The 20,315-nt window shown below is 42.8% G+C and overlaps 1 protein-coding gene across 2 annotated transcripts in view; it reads left to right on the top strand.

Annotated features, from left to right (window-relative positions):
- The window catches only part of armc8 (armadillo repeat containing 8), a 143,505-nt gene that overhangs the window by 37,048 nt on the left and 86,142 nt on the right, over window positions 1-20,315 (top strand). For both annotated transcript variants that reach the window (XM_070875954.1, XM_070875953.1), the window contains exons 10-12: window positions 8-68; window positions 8,359-8,559; window positions 9,402-9,497. In XM_070875954.1, the coding sequence (XP_070732055.1) occupies window positions 8-68; window positions 8,359-8,559; window positions 9,402-9,497 (358 nt within the window). The remainder of the gene's footprint in view (window positions 1-7; window positions 69-8,358; window positions 8,560-9,401; window positions 9,498-20,315) is intronic.

Raw genomic sequence — 20,315 nt, 5'->3', positions numbered from 1 at the left:
TTTACAGTTTGACTTACATGTGCAGGGCTGGTGCAATTCGGACGGATGATAACAGTATAGTTTTAAAGGTTGGTATGAAGTTTCAATAATATATTCAACCTGCTTGATTGGAGAGTATTTTATGCTGTGCCCTGTTCTTTTAGTGATGGTCATGCTAATGTGTGATGCAGCTCAGCCTTGTAACATTCATGTTTCTGACACAAAATATTTTGCCTTCAGGGCTGCAAGCTCTACGTAACAGTTTGAGTTTAAAAAAATTAAGGCGGAAGTCCAATATGAGCATGTCCTCCTTATTTTTGTGCAATCATTGATCCTTGTTTTGTTTTGGAATAATGTCATCTGAGCTATAACTGAGGTACTCGTACAAGAAAAAATATATCTCGAGGATAACACAAAATCGTAGTACCCACATTGAATTATTGGTCTCTTTTCTTTTTCCATTGGTACTTATTACCAAAATTCTATTAAATAAGGCTGCCTCAGGATGTGCCATCTTGTAGCTGTGAATGCCCCTCTCAATCCAGAATGCCATTTTTCCACATTTTCTTGCAGCACTTTTTTTCCTTCAACATTCGATGCAAGTAAAGTTATACTCTTGAGTCAGTTCTTCCTTGTCTCGTTTAGCAACTATTTAGGTCTGAAGCTAGCACTCGATTACTGTACCTGATTTAAAAAAAAAACAGTTCTACATGTTTTATTCTATTATGCAATTAGCTTTTAATTCAACAACTTGAATTTGTATAGCTGCTTTAATGTAGAGATATGTCCCAATACATAAGAAAAAAAATGGAAGACGACCCAAAGAAGGATATTTTTAAGAGGAGTGACCAAAAGCTTGGTAAAAGAGGTGGCTTTTAAAGAGGGTCTTAAAGGAGGAGAGAGGGGTAAAGAGGCACAGAGGTTTAGGGAAGGAGTTCAAGCTCATTGTGCTTAGCCAGGTGAACATATGGCTGCCAATTGAAATGAGGGGTGGGATGCACAAAAGTCCACATAATAGCTATAATGAGCTCGGGGAACAGGGTGTTGGGCTGGGGTAGGTTACAGAGGAAGAGTGATGATGCAATGGAGGTATTTAAACACGAGGATCAGAATTTTAGATTTGAAGCATTGGGAGATGGAGGCCACAGGTAAGTGGGACTTGGCGTAGGATTGGGTATGGCAGCAGGGTTTTGGATGAGCTGAAGGTTGTGAAGGATGAGAGAGAGGAGAGTATTGGAGTAGTCCAGTTGGAGACAGCATGAATGAGGGTTCCAGCGGCATACACCCACAGGATAAGGGTAAATGTACTTCACGTGTATTTACTTTTTGAACATCAACCACCATTCAGTAACCAATGAAGTAAAGCACTCGCACGCACTGCTTTTCATCATCTAATTTTTACCAACAAACTCTCAAAGTTTATAAAGTACACATGGAAACACCATGCAAATGCATATTGCGATTGTACGCCCAATGGAGTTGTCTATTACTCATTTTTTAATTTTCCAATCAAAAATACAATTCACTATTTCTGGATTCCCAATTAGCCCCATGTGGTTAAGGGGCCAATATATTGGACAACAATGTACTATACCTATTTAATAAACATCTTGCCTCAGCATGCACTTCCTGTCAGCTTTTTCCTTTATAAATTTATGTGCCTGTATTTAAAAACAACGTAAACTTATCACAATGCAATTACACCCTTCTGACAGTGGTGGCACTGTTGTGCTTTAGTTTTGCATCTCCATATTGCTTAGCCTTGTATTGCAGAGAAACTCGAGGTTTTGCTTAACTCCTCATGCTTCCCAAATTGCCATATATTTTGCTATTTATCCACAAATAATATAAAACCGAAGTATATATTAAAAAAGGACAGAATATTTGACTTTAAAATGTTGACTGAATTATGCCTCTGTCCTTGTCAAGCGGGGGTATAATTAGACCTAAAGACTACACTTGACCATGACTCCCTGTATATAGTGCCACGAGAGAGCGACTATTCTGCCCAGTGGCATGTGCCGTTGTGCCATTTGAATCCCGCCAGAAAAAATAAATTAGCAGTAGTTTTAATGGGCCCAAGTTTCCACATGATTTGCGCCTGATTTTTAGGAGCAACTGGTGGAGAACGGACTATCTTAGAAATCGCAATTCTCCACATTTTTTTTTCCGCAGTTCTAGTCAGGTAGAACAGTTCTACTTTGGAACAGAATTTTTTCTTCAAAAGGGGGCGTGTCCGGCCACTGACGCCTGATTTCAAAGTTTCCACAGTGAAAAGGTACTCCAAACTAAAGTAGAATGGAGCAAGTGAAGATTTTTGTAGAACTGAAAAAACCTGTTCTACACATTAAAAAATCAGGCGCAGGTTACAAATTAGGCGTCCAGAACGAGGTGGGGGGAAGGGAACTCATTAAATTCTACAATAAATCCTTATTTATGCTTCTACAAATATTATACAAATAAATCCAACCTGAATAAACATTTATAAGCCAAGAAAAGATTAAATAAACCATCTTCCTACCTGTGTGAAAGTGCTTCAGGCACGGAGAATTCTGCAGTCAGCCTGAGGCGCCCGTTCTTCCCGCGGGGGGGGGTGGGGGGAGGAGAGGAGGCGCCCGTTCTTTCCTGCGGAGGGGAGGGAGGAGAAGGAGACAGCGGTTTGCCGCCGCGGAGGGGAGGGAGGGGAAGGAAACAGCGGTTTGTTGCCGCGGAGTGAAAGGAGACAGCGGTTTGCCGCCGCGGAGGGGAGGGGAGGGAGGGGAAGGAGACAGCGGTTTGTTGCCGCGGAGGGGAGGGAGGGGACGGAGACAGCGGTTTGTTGCCGCGGAGGGGAGGGAGGGGAAGGAGACAGCGGTTTGCCGCCGCGGAGGGGAAAGAGACAGCGGTTTGTTGCCACGGAGGGGAGGGAGGGGAAGGAAAGGAGACAGCGGTTTGCCGCCATGGAGGGGAGGCAGGGGAAGGAAACAGCGGTTTGTTGCCGTGGAGGGTGGGGAGGGGAAGGAGACAGTGAGAAGGCTGCAAGTGCTGATGTGCTGATGGCAATGTGCTTTTATTAAAAAAAATGTTCAAAAATTAAAGAACTACAAAAATGGCTGAGTGCCAATGTTTTTTTCACAGAGCATGCGCGAACGCTCCAAAGCGCATGCGCAGCGTTGCCGGCAGGAAAAAAAACTAATTTAAATAGTACCCGCCCCCTCCCACTTACAAAATCGGCGCGAGTGTAGGCTCCGCCCCCCTGGGCGCCGCGCCAAACAGACAAGGAGCTGCAAAGTGCTCCAGAATAGCGTTTTTTTTTCTGGTGCTGTTTTAGGCGCGAAAAACAGGCGCCCAGCTCGTTGGGGGCGGGGGGGGGGTGCCCGTTTTTTATCCTGTGGAAACTTGGGCCAAATGTGACTCACGCAATATGGAATGAGGTCTGTATTTGGAATGTAATTTTTATGCCCACTTAACACCATGTGGAGTGCCATGTGGTGGATGGTCAACCATGTATTAAATCTGCATTGGATGATAATACTAATAGAAAAATCTGGATTTGTGTTAAATATGCCAGTAAATGAAAAATTAGGGACAGAAGCTGGGGGATGGGGTAGCAGATGAGATTAATCCAAGATTTGTGCTAAAAATTACTTCACAGGCTGCGTTTTTCTGAACACACTAATAATGCCAATTATATCTTGGATTTGCCCTTGAGGTAGTATCATTTTATTGGTGCTTGGAGCCAGAGCTTTAAAATGACTTGTAAATTGACCCAAATACTATTTGACATTCTTGAGCTGTTTGTTTCATTTGCTTAAAAAAAAGCTCCGCTCCATATTTTGACTAGTAAAATAGTGTAATCTTCCAGCTCATTATATTTCGACCTGACCTGAACAGCACTGATGAACTAAAACCAGTATTATTCAAGTTGGATTAATCTATTAAAAAAAATAGTAAGAGCATTATTATGGTAATTATTTTCTCCCACATTGCTGAGAGATGTGTGAAACAAACTATTTTTGCGTCCCATTATATGAACATCTTGTGAGTAAAAATGAATACAAGTTCATCATTTCTATGGAGGAAATAATTTATTTGTTGCAACTAGCATAAGTTGAGCCACAGGACAAGAGTGCCATACGTGGTTGAATGTTTTGGAAATAGCAATAGCTGCACCCAGGAGACTGAAGGGAAAATGTGCTGGAGGATTGTTAAAATTGGAAAACTGTCACGAGGGTTGAAGGGGGGAGAAGTTATTGTAAACAAGTGAGAAAAATATACTTCTTTACTTGAAGGGTTAGATAAATATTCCAGTTAAAGTAAACTCCTATGGGCCCAAGTTTCGGCCTCAGTTGCTCCTGATTTTTTGGAGCAACTGGTGCAGAACGGAGTATCTTAGAAATTCAAATTCTCGGCATTTAGTTTGCTCCAGTTCTAGTCAGTTAGAACAGTTTCACTTTGGAACAGAATTTTTTTTCAAAAGGGTGCGTGTCCGGCCACTTACGCCTGTTTTCAAAGTTTCGGCAGTGAAAACTTACTCCAAGCTAACTTAGAATGGAGTAAGTGAAGATTTTTGTACGCTCGAAAAAACCTTGACTACACTTTTTAGAAAATCAGGCGTAGGGAATGGAGGGGTGGTGGAGGGTTTAAAAGGAAGTTTACAAACATTAAACACTTCAGTTTTACAAATAAAGAGCCATCATCAATAATAAATGATAAAAACATCAATAAATGAATCCAAAAAATTTAATAAATAATTAAAAAAAAATGAATAAATAAAACATTTTCTACTTACCGAGTGCAGCACCGGGAGCCCTCCAACAGCGTGCTGGGATGTGCCCCCCCCCCCAATGTGTCTCTGTCAGTGTCTCTATCTCTCGGTCTGTCTGTCTCTGTGTGTGTCTCACTCTGTCTGTCAGTGTCTGTGTTTCTGACGGGGAGGGAGGGAGGCGATGGGGGAGAGGGGGAAGGGGGGAGGAGAAGGGGAAGTGGGGGGGGGGAGAGGAGAAGGGGAAGTGGGGGGGGGGGAGAGGAGAAGGGGAAGTGGGGGGGGGGGGGAGAGGGGAAGTGGGGGGGGGGGGGAGAGGAGAAGGGGAAGTGGGGGGGGGGAGAGGAGAAGGGGAAGTGGGGGGGGGGGAGAGGAGAAGGGGAAGTGGGGGGGGGGGGGAGAGGAGAAGGGGAAGTGGGGGGGGGGGAGAGGAGAAGGGGAAGTGGGGGGGGGGGAGAGGAGAAGGGGAAGTGGGGGGGGGGGAGAGGAGAAGGGGAAGTGGGGGGGGGGGAGAGGAGAAGGGGAAGTGGGGGGGGGGGGAGAGGAGAAGGGGAAGTGGGGGGGGGGAGAGGAGAAGGGGAAGTGGGGGGGGGGAGAGGAGAAGGGGAAGTGGGGGGGGGGAGAGGAGAAGGGGAAGTGGGGGGGGAGAGGAGAAGGGGAAGTGGGGGGGGAGAGAAGAGGGGAAGGGGGAAGAGGAGAAGGGGAAGTGGGGGGGGGGAGAGGAGAAGGGGAGGGAGGGGGGGAGAGGAGCAGTGGGGGGGGAGAGGAGCAGGGGAAGTGGGGGGGGGGAGAGGAGAAGGGGAAGTGGGGGGGGGGAGAGGAGAAGGGGAAGTGGGGGGGGAGAGGAGAAGGGGAAGTGGGGGGGGAGAGGAGAAGGGGAAGTGGGGGGGGAGAGGAGAAGGGGAAGTGGGGGGGGAGAGGAGAAGGGGAAGTGGGGGGGGAGAGGAGAAGGGGAAGTGAGGGGGGAGAGGAGAAGGGGATGTGGGGGGGGAGAGAAGGGGATGTGGGGGGGGAGAGAAGGGGATGTGGGGGGGGAGAGGAGAAGGGGATGTGGGGGGGGGAGAGGGGAAGGGGGGGAAAGGAGAAGGGGAAGAAGAGAAGGGGAAGTGGGGGGGGAGAGGAGAAGGGGAAGTGGGGGGGGAGAGGAGAAGGGGAAGTGGGGGGGGAGAGGAGAAGGGGATGTGGGGGGGGGAGAGGAGAAGGGGATGTGGGGGGGGGAGAGGAGAAGGGGATGTGGGGGGGGGAGAGGAGAAGGGGAAGTGGGGGGGAGAGGGGAAGGGGGGGAAAGGGGAAGAGGAGAAGGGGAAAATAGGGGGGGGAGAGGAGAAGGGGAAGTGGGGGGGGGAGAGGAGAAGGGGAAGTGGGGGGGGGGGGAGAGGAGAAGGGGAAGTGGGGGGGGGGAGAGGAGAAGGGGAAGTGGGGGGGGGGAAAGGGGAAGGGGGGGGGGAAGGAGGGGGGAAAGGAGAAGGGGAAGGGGGGGGAAAGAGGAGAAGGGGAAGGGGGGGGAAGAGGAGAAGGGGAAGTGGGGGGGAAGAGGAGAAGGGGAAGTGGGGGGGGAGAGGAGAAGGGGAAGTAGGGGGGGAGAGGAGAAGGGGATGTGGGGGGGGAGAGGAGAAGGGGATGTGGGGGGGGAGAGGAGAAGGGGAAGTGGGGGGGGAGAGGAGAAGGGGAAGGGGGGGAGAGAGGAGAAGGGAAGGGGAGGAGAAAGGGAGGGAGGGGAAGGGGAAAGGGAGGGGGGGAAGGGGAAAGGGAGGGGGGAGGGGGAGAAAGGAAAGGGGGGGGAAAGAGAGGAGGAGGGGGAATAGAGGGGGAAGGGGGGGTGGGAGGGAGAGGAGAAGGGGGAATAGGGGGGGGAGGGAGAGGAGAAGGGGAGGGAGGCTGAACGGGCCGGGCCCAAGTCTTCGGGCAGGGCCCGTCCCCAGCACCAGATTTACAGGTAGGTGGCGTCGGGTCGGTGGGAGCGCGGGGCGGGTCCGGTGCGGTGGGGGGGGGGGGGAGTGGGAGTCGGGTCGGGTCCAGTCCGGGGTCGTGGGGGGGGGGAGTCGGGTTGGGTCGAAGCAGGAGCTGGGCGTGGGAGGCAGCCTTATGCACGCAGCCCCAGTGAGGCCACTCGGCCAGGGCTAGGGGCTGCGTGCTTCGGGCCCCTCCCACACAGTTTTGGGCTCATGTGCAGAGGTCCCGGCACTGTTTTCAGCGCACGGATCTAGCTCCGCCCTCCACAGCTCGTGCTGTGCCACGTCCGATTCCAGAGGACCTGCAGGGAGCCGGAGAATCTAAGTTTTTTTTTTAGGCGCATTTTGTGGCGTGAAAAACGGCGTCCAGGCGGCGCGGCCCGAAACTTGGGCCCTATATATTTAAAATAATATAGCAATGCAACAATAATTTGTCGATGTGCCACATAGGTCATTAAAAAAAGTTTTTAAAATGTCCAGTGATCAATTTATTTTCCCTGCTTTTCCTTTGTCTCTTTTTTTCTTTTAAATCTTTTTGTTCTCATTTCTCTCTCTACCTGATTTGACTCTAATTCACTCTCCTTCTCCTTAGTTTCTCTGTTTCTTTCTCAGTCCTTAAATCTCATTGGTTAAAGAGATAGAATGTTGTTCCCTTTGTTGACTAAGGTTCCAGATGCTCCGTTGCCCTTGCCACATCGTAGTCAGCTCACACTTCCAGCAAGTTACTGTGCAAAAATGGTTATAATTGAAAGATGCTGAAAAAAGTATAACTGACGGGACTGCGATCCAGCCCATTCTGAATCTGAAGTCAAGCTGTGTCCCTTGTCAAGAAGTTGTCCACTGAAGCCAACTAAGATGTGCTATGTGACTTCCTTTGTTTTGATTGTGTAATATACTCATCCTTCGTGTTTGGGACACATTTTCAAGAGTTCATTTTAAAAAATCTTGCAATAATAGAATCACTATCTTCTACAGGGTATTACCAAAATAGAGACTTAAGTTATTTAATTCCACTGGACATTTTCTGATCATTGCAAACTCCCTTTCCTTTCACCTCAAATAAAACTCTTGCATGTACTTGTGCTGCGGCTCAACTTGCTTGCAAGTTTTCACGTTGATCTGTTTGTGGAATTCAGGATATTTGGACTTCCTGTCCCAATAAAGGGGAGAGCTTTATGTATGAGGAGTTATTTGACAAGAATTAGATGATTTGGCTTTACAATATCGTATTCTTGATTTTCTTCTTGTTTCCTGCCCTTTACTGCTACCAGTTTATGCCATTACATTTTTTAAGTACCATACAACCAGGGCAGTACGTAGCCACAGTGATGCCATATCTCTTAAATTCCCTTAATTATCACTTTTTCCTTTCCTAAATATACATATAACGAATTGGTTCTGTTACATAATGTTATGTGGGTTCAACTGATGGAAAATAAAATAGTTATGTGACCTATTTTTAGGACAGTGGCTTGTGAAATACAGTTGAATCTACAATATAAATGAGTGATCCACTGTCTTTTCAGTGTTCATTCATATGCTGATTGCCAGAGGGCAGCACAAAAGAAACTGTGTAATCCCTAAAAATCCTCAGGTGGGTCTCCCACCCACACAAGCAATTAGGCTATTGTATGTGCTGCACATATATGCTGATTAACCTCACCAAATTCCATGTCTGTTTAGACACTCCCATGCCTGGTTAGGATGTGCAGTAAAGAGAGGCTGTTGGAAGAGCGGGTTGAAGGTGCTGAAACCTTGGCATACTTGATCGAACCTGATGTGGAGCTACAGAGGATTGCCAGCATCACTGATCATCTTATTGCAATGCTTGCTGATTACTTCAAGTATCCTAGTTCAGTCAGTGCAATCACGGATATCAAAAGGGTAAGTTTCCTAACTTGTAAATTTACAGCACGTTTAATTTTTTGAATAAATATAAAATAATGCATCATATAAATAGATTGCATTATTAACCTTTATCAATAAGATGATCAATAATAAAAGCATCTGTTCATGGTTTTAACCTAAATTATTACACTGTAGTAAATTTACTGGCCCCAAACTTTTATTTCACATTTCTGTTCCTTTTGTACCCCTCTTGCTGACCTAAGTCAGCCAGAGGGCAGCAACCTGTGAATTGATTGTTCCACTGCTGCCTTAAAGGTAGCTTCAAATCAATCGGATATAGTTTGCAGGATGGGGATTGGTTTCCCACCCCATCTCCAGGAGATGGAGCCCTCCACTTCAAAAAAAAAATCCATCCCTTAGCTACTGCTAACCTTTAAATCTTCAGGAAAGACAGTTGTTGAATTATGTGACTTGCAGTGATGGAGTGATTGTACTGTTACAGCTACAAAGCCACCATTTATTTACTGCAATTGGTGCACTATTTATTTGTTACCTACAATAATGTTGGCAAAAAGAGATCTGGTTTTGCCTGTGATGTTTTCTGTAGCTGTGACTTCTAAGTTTAAATTGGAATCCATATTTTCTGTATTAATTCAGCATGTTGGAAGGCAGTAATTAAAATTGGATAACTGCTGGAGACTCATCTAACATGTTAGTTCAATTTTTCAATGCACTTATTCCAGTAATATATTAGCCAAATATAAATTAATTTCATTTGGCACGCCACTGTACCTACTTTATTGATGACGAATGAATTCATTACTTCTACCACAAAAATGTAAAGGTACTTTATTTTTTTCTTTCGTAATATTCTTTAGCTTGACCACGACCTCAAACATGCTCATGAACTTCGCCAAGCTGCATTCAAGTTGTATGCCTCCCTTGGAGCGAATGATGAAGACATCCGGAAGAAGGTGAGTCTGGGAGAGGGACGTCCCCCGGTCCTGGCAACCAACAGGCAGGGAGTGACGTCAACCTGAGAACAAGGTGAAGAGAATTAACAGTGACTTTACGAAAGAGCATAATCAGATCTGAAGAATGAATGGGATTGAGACTCGTTTGTCTAGAGAAATGAGTTGTGACGTGTTCATGTTGGAATGACGAGTACTGGTGTTTCCTGTGTTGAACCTGCACCGGATCCTTAAGTTACATTCTTTGCATGAGTTCGTAACAATAGTAACAAAATAAGCACTGTGAAGTGTAGTGTATAGTACTGACTCACGATACAGTAGTACTGTAATGCCAGTTATATAAATGCTTGCCTACCTACCTGCTGCAAACCGGAAGTACTCAGCTTCTGTTTCTGTATCACTTTTAATTTGTGGCCTGCTGATGTGTTTATTTGTGTTGCTGATGTGCAAGTTTAATTGTAAATAAAGCTTTGTGCAATGACATTGCTGGTAGCTTGTTTTCTGAATCTACAGTAAAGCAAAACACTTTCTAGGTAACTTGAATAACGGCATTTAAAATATATTTGAATTTTTAATCTCTACACACAGTGAGTGATAAGCCAGTAAAATGGCATCTTGCCTTTGGCTTACCTTAAATAAGGGAGGACTGTGTTCATTCAAATGTACCCATCAAGACTGAGAACCAACAGTGCTGGAAAACGTGCGTGCTTCCATATTGCTCTGACAATGTAACTGAAGTCTCAACCTTAAGAGTGTCCTTTTCCTGCAACAATGTGAGATTATTATTTTCATGTACTTTCTATGCTCTTCGTGAGCAAGATTGTCAAATTTAACAAGTATTGCTCTGGACTTTGAACAGCCTGGCCACATTAATTTCCCCATTTAGCAATTGTTGCCTCTGACTTAGAGTGGGATCTTGTATCTCACTTAGTGATTTGTTAAAATCATTTCACAGTTTTTTAGTTTCAAGTTTAAAATGAGAAATGGCATTTTGACTTTTTGTTCAGAAGTTACAATTTTACAATCAGTTGACTACATGGATGAGTAAATTGTAAATTTTTCAGAATCTGACCTTGGAGGTGAAAAGACCTGATATTGCATGTGTGTAGTCCCCCAATGTGGTATTCTATGCGCCTGCATTGTTTTTTCTGTGCTAATGGATAATTTCAGTGTTAGTTGCGTTTATTCCAGAGTGTGTAATATTTTGCTATTGTGCAGGGCACCTGAAATGCCTCATTTTAATGTATTAATGTGGCTTTCAGTGTGAGCAGATGCTAAAGGTGCCTTTTTCAGCACCACTGCGCGGAATGTTGAGGGTGCTAATTGCAAGTGCGAGAGGTAGGTCGGAGGAAACGCAGAAGGACATTCCCTTCAAACAATATTGAGATTTTAAAATAAAACAAATCCACTTTAGAAGCTTTTACCTAGTTGTAGTGAATTCATTTTTGGGGGTAAATTAAAGCACATGCACTTTTGGAGCTTTTTGCACAATTGGTGTAAAACACTTGCTTTAACTTCAGTAATCCACATCATAGAATCATAGAGCACATAAGGAGGCCATTTGACCCATCGTGCCTGTGCCAGTTCTGAAAAAGCTATTCAGTGGTCGCCTGCTGTTTCCCCATAGCCATGCAAATTTTTCCTTTTCAAGTATAAATCCAATTCCCTTTTGAAAGTTACTATTGAATCATCTTCCACCATACTTTCAGGCAGTGCATTTCAGATCATAACTCGCCGCGTAACATACTTTTTTTCCTCCTGTCACCTCTGGCTCTTTTGCCAATTACTGTAAATCTGCATTATTTGGCTACTGATCCCTCTGTTACAAAATAGTTTCCTATTTACTCTTATCAAAACCCATTGTGATTGTGAACACCTATCAAATCTTCCCTTGACCTTCTCTGCTCTAAGGAGAACAACCCTGGTGTCTCCAAGTAACTGAAGTGTTTCATCCCTGGTACTATTCTAGTAAATCTCCTCTGCACCCTCTCTAAGGCCATGATATCCTTCCTAAAGTATGGTGCCCAGAATTGGCTGCAATACTCCGTCTTGGCCCTGACCAGTGCTTTATAAAGGTTTAGCGTAACTTACTTGTTTTTGTACACTGCCTCTATTTATGAAGCTGAGGATCCCATACAACTTTTTAACAGCCTTCTCACCTTGTCCTGCTATCTTCAAAGACTTTAGTCTCTCTTCCTTTTTAAATTTGTACCATTTAGTTTATATTAGCTCTCCTCATCCTACAAAAATGAATTACTTCACACTTCTTTGTTTTAAATTTCATCTACCCATTTCACCAGTCTATGTCCCCCTGAAGTCTGTTACTATCCTCCCAGTTTACTACAATTCCAAGTTTCGTGTCATCTGCAAACTTTGAAATTATGCCCTGTATACCCAAGTCTAGGTTATTAATGTATATCAAAAAGAGCAATGGTCCCAACACTGATGCCTTGCACTACACTGCACATTTCCCTTCAGTCTGGAAAAACAACTGTTCACCACTACTCTGCTTTCTGTCCCTTAGCCAATTTTATATCCACACAGCAACTGCCCCTGTAGTCACTTTTGCTAATCAGTCTGTATTGTTGTACTTTATCAAATGCCATTTGAAAGTCCATATACACATCAACTGCACTACCCTCATCAGCCCTCTCTATTCAACATAGAATTCAATCAAGTTAATGAAACACAATTTGCCTTTAACATGTGTCCTGACTTTCATTGATTAACCCATATTTTTTCAAGCGGCAATTAATTTTGTTCCAGATTAATGTGTCTCAAAGTTGCACTACCACCGCGTTAGGCTAATTTGACTTGTAATTGGCTGGGTTTATCCCGCTTTCCCCCACCACTTTTTTGAGCAGAGGTGTCACAGTTACAAACCTCCAGTCCTCTGGCACCTCTCATATCTAAGGAGGATTGGAAGATTGTGACCAGAGCCAACACAATTTTGTACTGTTACTTCCCTCAGCAACCTGGAATGCATCTCCTTGGAATCGGGTGACTTTTGTACTTTTGAGTGCTGCCAACCCTTTTAATACCTCTTTTTATGCTATCTAATTTCTCTAATACCTCTTTTTACTATGACATTGGCAACATTCTCTTCTTTAGGGAAGACTGATGCAAAGTACTTATTGAGTACTTTAGCCATGCCCTCTGCCTCCACAAGAATATCACCTTTGTGTCCCTAATTGGCCCCACTATTCCTTTGACTACCCTTTTACTATTTATATGTTTATGGAAGACTTGGGTTTCCATTTATGTTACACTCCAATCTATTCTCATATGCTCTCTTTGCCCCCTTTTATTTCCTTTTTCACTTCTCCCCTGTACTTTCTGTATTCAGCGTGATTCTCTACTGAATTATGAATCTACATTTATGATCCTGCTTTTTCTGTTTCATTCTAATGTCTGTTTTTAGTCGTCCAGGGAGCTCTACCTTTTGGGTGCCCTTCCTTTTCCCATTGTGGAAATGTCTAGTCTGTACCCAAACTGTCTCCTCTTTAAAAACCTAATTTACTGTTTTACCTGCCAATCTTTGATTCCAATCCACCTGGGCCAGATCTCAACTATGCCAAATATTGTTTCTCCCTATCAAAACCCTTCATAATTTTGAACACCTTTTTATTATATCTCCCCTTAACCACCTCTGCTCTGAGGAGAACAATCCCAGCTTCTCAAGGTTTCCCACATCACTGAAATCCCTCATCCCTGGTATCATTCTGGTACATCTCCTCTGCACCTTCTCCAAGGCTCTTGGCATTCTTCCTAAATTGTGGTGCCCAGAATTGGACATAATACCTGTACTCCAGCCGAGACCTAACCAGTGATCTACAAATGTTCAGCATGACTTCTGGGCCATAATTTGTGCTGGCCCAATTTACAAAGTCAGTTATAGTTGTATTAGCCCAGGAAAAACTTGTTGCAATGGTGAATTTTATACCACTGTCAACAAATAGTAAACTAATATAAATATTTTGTTTTGTGAATTGGTCAACTTCTTGTATGTAAATATTTTTCAGTGTAATTGTGCCCAAAGAATAAAGTGTTCAAACACTGCACTACTGTGTGGCTTATGACAGTTTATAAAAAAATATATAAATTAGAGCTTTACAAATAAAGGCAAAGTATTTCATCCCCAAATTGGTTTCTCAGGATATCCATTGAAACATGCATTTTTATACTTCCACAACATGTGAATCAATTTTTTAATAAACTTTTTGCCCGTTTTGACGTGCATGTACTGTTCATTAGCGACTATCTACTGATCTCCATAGTTCACACTGATGTGCCCTTTGCCCTTTTCATTAGTGGAAAGGGGAATAAAATTACCGTGTACACATTATATTAATGTAACAGAAGGCCAGTAATTGAATTTCCGTTTGTGTATGGGCCCCTGTTTTAATCTGACCTTGTATCTGCACGAATGGGAACCTAATTGATCCAAAATTCGCTCATTACCTTGGGTTATCTTATCTCAATCCATTCCATTATTCATTTGGAAACAGCAGGCATATGCTTCACCTCTTGTACTATCGACTGGGCAATTGAGTGGTAGTCTCATGGCTGCCTGTTATTCAAGTCAAACTGCCTCACTGGATTATTTCATACAATTTAAAACATACCCATTCTGCCTTCACCCACATGCATTGTGCCGTCTGGTGGATAATTGAAGAGCACTACTGATACTGGTCATCATCGGCTGTGGTTCACAGTCTTGCAGTCCCAGCTCAAGAATTATCTGTAAGGCCACTGAAGAAATATTTGTCATTTAAATAAAAATCCTGAAAATTTCTCAATGGGCATTTGGAATTCACATTGTATTCTGCATATTATGAAGGTCTCTGTCATTTAAGGTATGCAGTACATTTGCTATCCAGAGTGAATGGTTTTGGCCATAATCACTGAATACTGCATGTGTATAACAGATGCAAAACATTAAACACAATTATTCCCATTGTGAATTCATAATACATCTCCAAATACTGGAAAAAAAATAAAGCCCTTGTACACTGCACATTTTTGTGTGCCTGTATGCTCTAGGGCCTCTGCTGTCTCCTACCCATTGCCTGTGCAGTTATATTGCTCTAAAATGCTGATATCTGTCGTTTGGCTTTGAATTTATTTACGTATGAATGATCAACGTGGGACCACACACTTGTCTGTAGTTTATGCATAACTATCCATTACAATATTCTAAATAATATACAAAGTCAACCCACAGGTTCATGTTATAAATTCAGGAATATTAAAATAATGAATTGAGGTATAAAATTTCCACAATTTTGGGCCATTTGAACTGAGGCTTGTCTTTAAGGTGGCTATAAATTCTGCTCTAAATGGCTTGTTTCCAAACTTTATTAGTTTTAACTGATGAGAGCTGTAGGATCCTTTTACTTCGGGTTTGTTCACAGTTGCTGATTTTGATAAATACATTTTTGATTTTATCTTCACAGCTAGTAAATGGATAGGTATTCTTCAGGACACTAGTGAGATCCTTTCTGCATTGTCACCTTTTACAGCAAGAATTGTTTTAAGTTCTTCCCCACCCCCTACTCAAAATACTTGGTGGATATTTTTGTTGAGATGTAGACCAAATATCAGACATGCAGTAAGAGTAAAAGGAATATTTTTAGCTTGGATAGGGAAAACCTGCTGTGGTCCTGACATTTTTGTTCGTGCTTCTATGCAGCCTTTTCTGCCCACTTCAGAACTGCTTTCTGGTTTTGAAATAAGGTTTAGGTGTTTTTTGATCACTTCCCAATTGGCTCTACGTTCTTTTGCATCATCATAGTCATTCCATTTTTATTCCTTCAAAATAGAACGGTAACCTTTAATTTTTGCTGTGTTGTAAATTAAAAGGAAATCCCTTTGTATGTTGTACCATATTCAGGCACTGCTGATATTTGCAAGATCAGCTGCACCAAACCTTTTATCAGCTTCAGGTTGGCCTGTCATGTGATACATGTGCATAATGGTATGGAAAAACTCTGGGACCCCTTTGTTCATTGTTTTGCTGCAATAGGGTCTCATTTGTGAGAATCATTTGCTTTTGGTAATTTTATGATTTCTTTAAAGAATGCGAGATTTAATGGATGGAATTTTACCCACCTCATTTCTTACCGCTGCTATTCAGGATAATCATTGGTAAACAATGTGTGTCTCCTTATTTGATGATTTAGTAAAAAGCAATTTCAATTCAATTGAAGCAGAGTAATCAAGAGAGCTGTACTCTATACCTGCATATGGGAATGCATCATGCTGAACTCTCAAATAAGAAATGTTCCATTCTCCAGCACTGACATCCCTCATCTTGATGAGTACAAAAAGAATCCCCATAAGTGGAATACTCACAATCAGTAACTCATTTCAAAAACAAACTGAAGGATTCAGAATAACTATTAATACCTTTTTTATTTTTAATGTCAATGTCCTCGTGGAGAAAACCTGACTTGGAGTTAGTGAACCCAGTAGGTTTCGGGAGCTAAATTAATGCACACTTGAAATGACTAGGTTACTAATACTCCATTAGTAACTATTGTGTTAATTCAGTTCTTGGCTTAGTAACTTTTCAAAGACACATTCTCTCGTCATTGCTTCCCGTGTTCGATATACATCAAAGCAACAGAAAAATACAAATGCACTTAACAGAATTGATGTCCTAACTATAAAAGTTAGCAATATTGCTGCAAATCATGCTGATTTCAACGGTTGCTTAATTAGTGATTTGATAAAACTGTAGATGCAGAACTGTTACCGGTATTGAAAAATTGTTGCTGGTTAGTGTTGCCATTTCAAAGGCTAAATACGCAAATCTCTCCATTCTATTTCTCTCTGGTTCCTACCAAATGTTGTAAAAATGACATAGTTTAAAATTAAAGAATAAGTACCTTTAACACACTGTGGGTTGGATAGATTATAATAGTTAGATTTTCTGCCATCATCTATGAATGGATGGATATTTGTTTGCTTTTTAAATGACTGCAGTAGATTTAATTATTTAGTTTTATTCCCAATAACCTGAGTGTGGTTTGTGATTAAGGTATGAATCATAAATGATCTATTGTAACATTTTCAAAATGTTTTTATATTAAATATATATTGCATGTCCGTGGTCTGAAAGGCATTCTGATCTTGGGGTTCAAACTATATCCTGAACAACCCTAAGATTAGATAACAACTTTAAACTTACCTTCCTCCTTTGAGTTGTCAGTTTTAGAATTAATCGACAAATGGTGTTTATAAAAGGGCATTGCTAGATCAAGAATCTGCAGATGATAGTAACATTCCATTCACCATACAGAAGTTAAGCTTGATTGTGTGATGAGACTATAAACTCAATCCTGTGTTAAGATAAAATCATGAGAGCAAAGTCAGTACAGTTTGAATGATGTGGAGTACTGAGATTTAAAAATAAAATCTATAATACATGTTCTATGATATCAAACATTTATAAACCGGTTTTAGAGCACCATATCAACAGGATTATTGAAATATTGATTTATAGCTTTTTAAGATGTTCATCATTATTTCCATTGATATAGTATTCGTAAACCATAAATTTTATGTGATATTGCATATAAAATGCAAGTTGGAATGTTCTTTCGAGGCAGAGTTAGCCATTGTTTGAAGAAGCATCTGTTATGGAAATCTTTGACTTTCCTGTTAGTGCGGCAATCCAATTTTCCCAGTCTGCTGTAATCCCAGTAACCACCAAAATTGAGACATTTACCCTCATCTCAGTTACCTCTTGCAGCATCCTGTTATGCTTCCTAATATTCAGTCATGTAAGGTTTTGTACATAATTAATTCTTTGTAATAATTTATCACCAAACTACATTTTTTTTTCTATTATTTTTTGTTTCAGTATCAAGCCCTGATGAAAATGAGTTGAGATAGACCTAATGTGTGAAGAACAACTGATGTGCTGGTTAATATATTGATAATTCACCTCACCACTGTCAGTAATAGCACCTGGCCAAAAACCCTGGTGTCATCAATAGACACTTAAAAACAAAAATATAAAATGTTACGGTCGGATTCTTTTTAACCATTTGATCATTCAATAGGGCACTGCTGATGGCGATCAAATATCAATGTTGATCAAAACTATATCTAAACTATTAAAATATCGTTGTTTAATAACTATGATTGCTGTAATGTGCTATTTTTCTTAAAAAATAGCTGTTCAATGAATATGATAGACTGGGTAGTTCATAGTGGACCCTTGCAATGTAGTGTTATCAAGTCTAGTTGCTGACGGATTAGTGGTATATGGTAGTAATGTCTCTCTAATTTGATTGTTACAATTTGGTCAGATTTTCTCAGTTGATAACACTTTCACCTGTGGATCAGAAGGTTGAGAGTTTTAGGGGTTTAGCTAAGATGACACCCTAATGAAGTAGATAGAGCTTTTTAGATGTGATGTTTTTTTTCGTTCGTGGGATGTTGATGTTGCTGGCGAGGCAAACATTTATTGCCCATTCCTAATTACCCTTGAGAAGGTTGTGTGAGCCACCGTCTTGAAACACTGCAGTCCGTGTGGTGATGGTTCTTACACAGTGCTGTAAGGGAGGGAGTTCCAGGATATTGACCTAGCAACGATGAAGGAACAGCAATATATTTTCAAGTCAGGATGGTATGCGACTTGGAGGGGAACTAGCAGATGATGGTGTTCCTGTGCGCCTAATGCCCTTGTCCTTCTAGGTTGTAGAAATCGTGGGTTTGGGAGGTGCTGTCGAAGAAGCCTTGGTGAGTTGCTGCAGTGCATCTTAAGGATGGTACTCACTGCAGCCATGGTGCACCGGTGGTGGAGGGACTGGATGTTTATTATGGTGGATGGGGTACCAATCAAGTGGGCCGTTTTGTCCTGGATGGTGTCCAGCTTCTCTTGAGTGTTGTTGGAGCTGCACTCATCCAGGCAAGTGTAGAGTATTCCATCACACACCTAACTTGTGCCTTGTAGATGGTGAAAAGGCTTTGGGGAGTTGGGAGATGAGTCATCTGCCACAGAATACCCAACCTCTGACCTGCTCTTGTAGCCAAAGTATTTATGTGGCGGGTCCAGCTAAGTTTCTGGTCAATGGTAACCCCCAGGATGTTGGTGAGGGATTAGACAATGGTAATACTGTTGAATGTCACTGGGCGTTGGTAAGACACACTTTTGTGGAAGATAGTCATTGCCTGGCACTTACGTGGCGTGAATGTTACTTGCCACTTATCAGTCAAAGCCTGACTGTCGCCCAGGTCTTGCTGTATGCAGGCACTGACTGCTTCATTATCTGAGGAGTTTCGAATGGAACTAAACACTGCAATCATCAATGAACATCCCCACTTCTGAACTTATAATGGAGGGAAGATCATTGATGAAGCAGCTGAAGATGGTTGGGCCTAGGACACTGTCCTGAGGAACTCCTGCAGTGATGTCCTGGGGCTGAGATGATTGACCTCCAACAACCACAACTATCTTCCTTTTGTGCTAGTTATGACTCCAGCCAGTGGAGAATATTTCCTCCTGATTCCCATTGACTTCAATTTTACTCGGGTTCCTTGATGCTGCACTTTGTCAAATGTTGCCTTGATGTCAAAGGCAGTCACTCTCTCCTCAGCTCTAGAATTCAGCTCTTTTGTCCATGTTTGGACCAAGCCTGTAATAAGGTCTGGAGCCGAGTGGTCCTGGCGGAACCCAAACTGAGCATTGGTGAGTAAGTGCTGCTTGATAGCACTGTTGATGACCTCTTCCATCACTTCTGATGATTTCGAGTAGGCTGGGATGGATTGGATTTGTCCTTTTTGTGGACAGGACATACCTGGACAGTTTTCCACATTGTTGGGTAGATGTAGGTATTGTAGCTGTACTGGAACAGCTTGGCTAGAGGCGCGGCTAGTTCTGGCGCAAAAGTCTTCAGTATGATAGCCGGGATGTTGTCGGGGCTCATAGTTGTTGCTGTATCCAGGGCACCCTGCCATTTCTTCAAATCACGTGAGTGAATCGAATTGGCTGAAGACTGGCTTCTGTGATGGCGGGGACCTCGGGAGGAGGCGGAGATGGATCATCCACTCGGCATCTCTGGCTGAAGATGGTTGCGAATGCTTCAGCCTTGTCTTTTACACTGATGTGCTGGGTTCTGCCATCATTGAGGATGGGGATATTCATGGAACCTCTTCCTCCCGTTAGTTGTTTAATTGTTAACCACCATTCACAACGTGATGTCGCAGGACTTTGATCTGATCCATTGGTTGTGGGATCGCTTAGTATGCTGTTTTTGCTGTTTAGCATGTATGTAGTAGTGTTGCAGCTTCCTCCGGTTGGCTCTTCATTTTTAGGTATGCCTGGTACTGCTCCTGGGATGTTCTTCTACATTCCTCATTGAACGGGTTGGTCTCCTGACTTGATGGTAACAGATTGAGGGATATGCTGGGTTATGAGGTTCTAGATTGTGGTGGAATCCAATTTTTTTTGCTCCTGAATGGGCCACAGTGCCTCACAGATGCCCAATTTTGAGCTGCTAGATCAGGTCTGATTCTATCCCATTTAGCATGATGGTAGTGCCACACAACACGATGGAAACTATCCTCTGTGTGAAGACGGAACTTGTGCGGTGGTCATTTCTACCAATGCTGTCATGGACAGATGCATCTGCGACGGGTAGATTGGTGAAAACGAGGTCAAGTAGGTTTTTCCCTCGTGTTGGTTCTCTCGCCACCTGCTGCAGGCCTAGTCTGGCAGCTATGTCCTTCAGGATTCTGCCAGCTTGGACAGTAGTGGTGCAACCGAGCTAGTCTTGGTGATGGACATTGAAGTCCCCCACCCAGGGTACA

The sequence above is a fragment of the Pristiophorus japonicus genome, chromosome 3, assembly GCF_044704955.1.
Source record: "Pristiophorus japonicus isolate sPriJap1 chromosome 3, sPriJap1.hap1, whole genome shotgun sequence".
Classification (NCBI taxonomy): Eukaryota; Metazoa; Chordata; class Chondrichthyes; family Pristiophoridae; genus Pristiophorus; species Pristiophorus japonicus.
The sequence above is the reverse complement of the archived record's forward strand: the minus strand, read 5'-3'. Positions and strand labels throughout refer to the sequence as shown.